Source organism: Penaeus vannamei, chromosome 30 (assembly GCF_042767895.1).
Source record: "Penaeus vannamei isolate JL-2024 chromosome 30, ASM4276789v1, whole genome shotgun sequence".
NCBI classification, from domain to species: Eukaryota; Metazoa; Arthropoda; class Malacostraca; order Decapoda; family Penaeidae; genus Penaeus; species Penaeus vannamei.
Window position 1 is genome coordinate 30324376 of NC_091578.1, and position 7500 is coordinate 30331875.

Consider the following 7500-nt stretch of genomic DNA (forward strand, 5'->3'; position numbering starts at 1 on the left):
TTAGGTCGGTTCATATAAATTACCTTGAAGGTAGATGAAGCTACTATATAGAATTGTTAAAGTTTTATGTATGAAAGTCTTGTCATTTCTTAATTTATTTTGAAATCTGAAGTAATAAAGATTACATTTTGTCCAGAATTTAGCTTTTCGCAAGTTACTGTAGAGGATCAGACATTAATTTTCATATATTTTTTTCTATGATGACTCTTTAGAGCCAATATGACATGATAATATTAATCTTATAATTAATCTAGGTCATAACGTAAAACCAGTAGGACTATACAAGGTAGTTGTGACGTTTGTGCTGTCTTCACACTATCAGAGACCGAGAAAATTACCATATATATTCTAGCCACACAAAGCTTTGTGCAATTCAAAGAGTAACAATGTTTCTACAAACTCTATTGTACCAGAACATGTATGCTTAAGGTTCAGTGCCCAGAGCCTGGACAAGGGTAAAGGGTATAGGTGTTGATTGGGGGACTGCAGGTGAAATGGTCCTTCAGATATGTGATTTCATTATCATTTGGCAGTTCAGGTTCATTGATTTAGCAACATTTGATTTTTATTATTTTTGTGGCATTTTTCTTTACATGTATCAGTTGGTGTAATTTTGAAGTTCTCAATTACCTGAAAGATGTAGGATAAGAATTACTTTATCATATAAATTCTCTTTTTTAGTTAATTGAAAAATATTTTCATTTTGAGTTACATGAAGATACTCTTGTAAAAGCATAATTAGAAGTACAGAGGGACTGTTAAGAATTTAGATTTTAGAGTGATTGTTCAGATTTCATAGAGATGAATACATAAGGATTAAATTCATCAACATTAGATATCTGAAGAGACTTTATATAGTAACTGAAGAAGGAGAAGGATCTTATACTTGTTTCTCTTGCATATTTACCTGTTCATATCAAAGGTTTCTATCACCTAATTGAATTTCGATGCTGTACTTATAGTAGGAAAGTTATGGTTCTTGACCAAAGGATTCTTCACTGATTTCGATAGTAATAGTAAGAGCTGGGTTATGTTATAACAGTAACTTTCCTAAAAGACAAGTGCATCATTAGGTAGAAAACTTAGGTGATTTGACATTTTAATTTTTTCATTTATTTTTCACAGCCTAAACATTGTAAGATTTCAAAAAATATGAACATGTAACAAGATACAGCATCAGAATATGAGTGAATTATATAGGAACTGACATTAAGTCTTCCAGGGAAAAGGGAAGATGAGGCAGATCTGCTTGACAGTCACCTACACTGTCAAGCAGATCACATCCCTCAGAAGTGTCGCAGATTTGGCCATGTAGATCCTTGAAGATCCAAATGTATTTGACTGAATGTTCTATAGGTAGTAGTGCAGTGCTGAGAGGCAAAGAATGTCATAGCATATGTGGAGAAATGCATATCTCTGTATATGCATGTGTAATTTTATTCTGATACAAAACAGAGCAGTGACAGAAAAGAATCATATCAATTATACTAATTCTTAGGATGGCTCTGACACAAATTTTTTTCTTACTTTGCATTTTCTGACTCTCTTAATTTGCTGCTTCTCCCCAGATTTTATTCGTGTAAAGACCCAAGTTCAAGATGGTGTTAGCCGACTTGGGCCGCAAGATCACTTCGGCCCTTAAGTCCCTCAACAATGCCACAATCATCAACGAGGATGTCCTCAACGACCTCCTCAAGGAGATTTGCTTGGCTCTGCTTGAGTCCGACGTCAATATCCGGCTCGTCAAACAGCTGAGAGAAAATGTCAAGGCGACCATTGATTTCGACGAGATGGCCGGTGGGCTAAACAAGCGTCGCATGATCCAGACCACAGTGTTTAAGGAGCTTGTAAAGGTATGAGGTCTCATTCCTTGGCTTGTGCTGGAAGGAAAGTTCAGAATTGTAAAAATTTTGGTAAATTTTCCAGTTATCTCCACGCTTTTTTGTTTTTTTGTTTTTTGTTTTTTCTTTCTTCTTCTTATTCTCCTGGACCTCATCATTTTTTCTTTGATTAGAGCTACATAAAAATAGAAATATACATGCAATATATATTTACAGCTGGGAAACAAAATAGTAGTCTAATATATTTATAGTAAAATATTTCTTTTAATCTTATTGTGCTGTAAGCCAACAGGGCTCTGTATTGCACTGAAATGAAGAGGTGTATTTCAAGAAGTATAATTAACTTCATAAAATTATTTTTCTTTCAGCTTGTTGACCCAGGAGTTAAACCATATGTGCCAAGCAAAGGAAGATCGAATGTGATTATGTTTGTCGGTCTGCAGGTGAGTTCTGCGTAAAGTTTGTGTTAGAGGTGGCAGCATAGTCATGACTATATACTTAAGCATCATAGGATTGTTATGTGTAGTGTAAAGTCAACCACCATGTTTATGACTCCAGCACACTTTCCTGTACAAATAGAAGTTAAAGCAAATAAAAGGATGTATTGTCTTAATCACTCACAAATTTTTTTACCCATTTACTTATATTTTCAATGACTGACCTCATTTTCTTATGCATTCAACACTTTTTCTTGCTCAATAAGTCATGTTTCCTATCTCATTCACTGCTCTCCCTTCTCTTGCCTTTCTTTTCCTCCATCCCATGCCTTCCACATTTGTAGTGTACATATATATTGATTATTCTGGTAGAAAAACCCACAAAGCACAAACTAGATTTATTGAACTTAATCTAGTTTGTGCATTCAAGATTTTTCTCCCATAGGATTATCAACATGGTAGAGTATTTTTTACTAATTAACTGTTCCACCAACAGGGTTCAGGTAAAACCACAACATGTACAAAGCTTGCATACTACTACATGAAGAAGGGTTGGAAAACGTGTCTTGTCTGTGCCGATACCTTCCGTGCCGGTGCCTTCGATCAGGTTAAGCAGAATTGTACCAAGGCTCGAATTCCTTTCTACGGCAGGTAAGGGAGATTTTTCCTTTAGTGTGAAATGAGTTGCAGGTTGCAAGTAGAGACGGAAATGCTTGTACTATAAAATATGTTTTGGAGGCACATCAATTAAAGTTTTTAATATTTGACATTGTATTGAATGTGGTAAGTAATGCGCCTTTCCTTTTAGTTACACTGAAGTTGATCCTGTCGTCATTGCCATGGATGGTGTGGAACAGTTTAAGAGGGAAAATTTTGAAATCATCATCATTGATACTTCTGGAAGACATAAGCAAGAAGATTCGCTGTTTGAAGAGATGTTGCAGATTTCTAATGCCTGTGTAAGTTATAGATGTGTGCTCTCTTTCTTTTAAAAATGATGCTTGGAAATATATTTACATATGGCAATAATTTATACCTTCAGATATGTTAGCTAACAAATGTAGAAATTCTGTAGAATTCAGAAAAAGGAAGGAAATAAGGGGAAGATGCATTACAGAAAGAGAAGAATAGTATAATAGAATAACTTCCCTAATGCATAGAGTAGCAGATTTCTTTTGAGATATTAGTAACAGAAAAAAAATGTTGCAGTTTTAAACAACCTGAAATCTTCCTTACCCAAAACAGAAACCCGACAATATTATCTTCGTCATGGATGCCAGTATAGGTCAAGCTTGCGAGTCTCAAGCCCGTGCCTTTAAGGACAAGGTCGATGTCGGTTCTGTCATCATCACCAAGCTAGACGGTCACGCCAAGGGTGGTGGTGCTCTCTCAGCTGTAGCGGCCACGCAGTCCCCCATTATATTCATAGGTAAGGACAAGTCTGAGGTCCAAAGTGAAGGCAGTTTTGGGTAAGTGACATATTTGTGTATGAGGATTCTGGTTGGATGAATCTGTGATTGGTTGAATGTTACATGAAATTATTGTTGTTGGTAATTGGTTAAAATAGATTGTCAACAAAGGAAGTAAAAGTTTCGTTGATGAGTATTTTGCTATACTAGAGACACAACTTTTTATATATTCTCGTAATGTGTGTGCTTTCATCTATATTTTTACCTATTTCTATTCTATCAGTAGTAAGAGGAATTACATTCTCTTTTCAGGTACTGGTGAACACATTGACAATTTTGAAGAATTCAAAACCAAGCCTTTCATTTCTAAGCTCTTGGGAATGGGTGACATAGAAGGACTTATAGAAAAGGTAGTGTATTTTGTGACTGCTTCATGTTTTACATAAAATGGTAATCTTTACATATTTGATTAGTGTGTAACATGCTTGTTGATGAAAGATGAATATGAAAGTGAATATGAACCTATTTTAATCATTTTTGCTGTCAGATCTATCATAATTATCATTATCAATGATCCTACATTCTATAGTATTTTATTTAATGGTTGAAAATATTAATATTAATCTTTCCTACTGGTAATACAAATTTGGTGTCACTTTCCATACAGGTTAATGATCTAAAGCTAGAAGATAATGAAGCACTTATAAAGAAACTGCAGCATGGTCACTTCACACTTCGCGACATGTACGAACAGTTCCAGAATGTGAGAAAGATGGGCCCAATGTCACAGATTATGGTGAGTGAATGTCAAGGATTCATTTAGGAATATGATTAGAAAGCTGGTCTCTGGATTAACTAATTATTTGAGATATTTTACTTTAATACAAGGTCATTAACCGCTACTTAATGAGAATACTCCAAAACATACATAATTCTTTGTATTCATCATCTTTGTTATTGTCTTTGTATATTTAAATCATTTTACAATTTTATGGTCTATGATTTTCAATTTTGTCATGACTTCAAGGTGCTAAAGAAATGAAAATCTTGCTACAGGGTATGTTGCCAGGGTTTAGCACAGACTTCTTGACGAAAGGTGGAGAGCAGGAGAGTATGGCAAGGCTGAAGAGACTTATGACAATCATGGACAGTATGACTGATGAAGGTAAGGTCATCAGCAATTTTCAGTTTAGGATGCTGCTGTTGTTGCTTATTTGCTTCATTTATCATTATTTTCTTTATTTTTATTTTTTAAGATGTCAGATACAGATTTACTAGATATGCTGATGAATATTATCTTAGTTCTGGCAAATGAAATCAAATTATGGCAACCAAGTTTAAACCAACCGTCATCTTTCCAGAGTTGGACAGCTTGGACGGAAACAAGCTGTTCCAGAAGCAGGTTGAACGCATCAGCAGAGTCGCCCGAGGAGCTGGCGTGATGGAGATCGAAGTCAAGGACCTCCTGACCCAGTATGCCAAGTTTGCACAGATGGTCAAGAAGATGGGTGGCATGAAGGGTCTCTTCAAAGGTTAGCTTACAACTATCTATTTTTATTTTGTGTGTGTGGGAGGGGGAGGATACAAAGACTTGATATGTTAATTAACATGTTATTCTGTTGTGTGTTATTATTATTCTTTTTTTGTCATTATTCTGCTTTGCATATATTATGAATAATTGTTGTCTCCATTGTTTCTCAGCTCCACATACATGGTTTGCATATCTCTTCCCTTCAGTTTAATTCAAGTTTAATCCATTGCAATTCTCTCCTGATTTCCCCCCAGGTGGAGATATGTCCAAGAACATCAACCAAGTCCAGATGAACCAGCTGAACCAGCAGATGGCCAAGATGATGGATCCACGCGTCTTGCAGCAAATGGGAGGCTTCAAGGGGCTAGAGAACATGATGAAACAGCTACAGCAAGGTGGAGGGCCGATGGGAATGGGCAAAAATCCTTTTAAGTGATAAATTCATTAGGCCTTTTTTTTTTTTCTTTTTTAGAACTTTGTGGGGTTACAGATACGAGGTATATTTACACTCGGTTTTGTAGTGTTTATACCAGTGGGCAGTTCCTTTAACATGGATTGTTGAATATTAATTATGTTATTATTATGTCAGAGTCTCTTTTTCTATTTTGTACATTATAATTTTATAATTATTAGTTTTCATTACTTCAGTTGTTTATATTATTTGTACTGATTAATCAAACACACTTTATAATCTGCAAATAAAAATTATGGGATGTTTACATTATATGTTGTTATTTATACACATTTGAAGAAGGGAACTGTATAGTTGTAAGGAAGGTGAAAGAATAAATTTTTATAGTATATTTTATATCATTTCCAAAAATTAACATGAAAAACTATACATATATAGCTGCACAGATACCTGTGCTTCCCTGATGTTTATACAAATATATGAGTATGTATATTTATATATGGATAGTATATTCATATATATATATATACACACAAACACACACCATATACATGTACATATTGTCAGTTTCATTATCTTAGCCTCTTACATGGGTAGCAATTTGAGAATGAATAACAGGAAATACAAATTCTATCTGACATAGTACTAATCCTTGTTCATGAGCAGGTACTAAAAAATACAGATATGCTTTGCAGGTGGTTCTGCTACTTCAAAGTCCCACAGATGCATACCCATTAAAAGGTTAAGAAAAACTTATAATTTGAAAAGATATGAGCACAGTGATGATATGAATACAATATTACAAATGAGGTGTTCTGAAAGGATGTAAATATCAAAATCAAGTTACAAGAATATATTTCTCTTTACATAAACCTCTTTCCTAATTCACTCTTGACACGGCACCTCTCATAGTGAACTTTAACGAATACACCTGCGAAGGAAGGACAGCATTGTATTCCAGGCATGCTTTTGTGCCATTAAGTGCGGCTGTGGTTTCCCTCCCCACACCAGAGGCATACGCACCACCTTGTGGAAGGAGGCTCCACAGAATGGTGAATGAGGAGGTTCGATCAGATGACCGGTGCCAGGGTAATTGTGAACCTGTCAAGGCAACTTTGTTTAAGCAAGCATAAACAATGGAGCACAACCAGTAAAAGAAATAACAAAAGCAATGTACAGTGAAAGACATTTCAAGATGCTCTGTAAATAAAAAGAAAAGTTGAGATGTATTTACAGTGGGAGAGGAATAAAAGAGAAACAATTACAGTAACACTAACAGACACTTTTCCCTGGTATGTGACTTGCCTTAGAGAAGTGCCACTGACTGTTTTTTTGTTTTTTTTTATTACGGTCTTATATTAATTTACTGTGTTTGTGCGGGGGTGCATGTGTGCTATAATTACAATAATAGTGAAGGTATTAGCCAGTGGTTAGTATCGAATTAGTATTGGCACATTTCTATTTTAAACATTTAATTCCTTACAAACCTGTGTATAATATGACCACCTTTAACACTCTGTACCATACATACATAAATGTGGATTTCACCAATATGTTACAAATAGCCATGGAAAAAACAATAATAATCCTGAACTACACTGGTAAGAGATAAAATTATAAAAGGACAACCAACATTCCACAACAAACACACATGAACATAGACTTTACCAATGTGTAACAAAGAAACAATAACAAGCCTTCACTGCCTCAGCAAGAGATCAAATTATAAGAACAACCAAAAGATACAAGTTCCATGTGAACATCCTTTTTTCTTCCCTCTTAATTGGAAAATGGTAAATTCACACCACGCAGATGAACCAGTATCTCAGAGGACCCCATAATTCAGTGCAGTAAAGCAATAAGAGCATTG

General features: G+C 35.1%; 2 protein-coding genes across 3 annotated transcripts in view; one reads left to right on the plus strand and one right to left on the minus strand.

The window, feature by feature from the left end:
• Srp54k (signal recognition particle 54k) overlaps positions 1–6019 on the plus strand; it is a 7170-nt gene extending 1151 nt beyond the window's left edge. The window contains exons 2-11 of the mRNA XM_027379572.2: positions 1569–1853; positions 2210–2284; positions 2775–2929; positions 3087–3237; positions 3524–3707; positions 4000–4097; positions 4355–4483; positions 4744–4852; positions 5049–5219; positions 5473–6019. Of these exons, the coding sequence (XP_027235373.1) occupies positions 1599–1853; positions 2210–2284; positions 2775–2929; positions 3087–3237; positions 3524–3707; positions 4000–4097; positions 4355–4483; positions 4744–4852; positions 5049–5219; positions 5473–5654 (1509 nt within the window). The 5' untranslated portion in view covers positions 1569–1598 and the 3' untranslated portion in view covers positions 5655–6019. The remainder of the gene's footprint in view (positions 1–1568; positions 1854–2209; positions 2285–2774; positions 2930–3086; positions 3238–3523; positions 3708–3999; positions 4098–4354; positions 4484–4743; positions 4853–5048; positions 5220–5472) is intronic.
• The window catches only part of LOC113826690 (acyl-coenzyme A thioesterase 1-like), a 22681-nt gene continuing 21189 nt past the window's right edge, over positions 6009–7500 (minus strand). For both annotated transcript variants that reach the window (XM_070143482.1, XM_070143483.1), the window contains exon 9: positions 6009–6731. In XM_070143482.1, the coding sequence (XP_069999583.1) occupies positions 6549–6731 (183 nt within the window). In that variant the 3' untranslated portion in view covers positions 6009–6548. The remainder of the gene's footprint in view (positions 6732–7500) is intronic.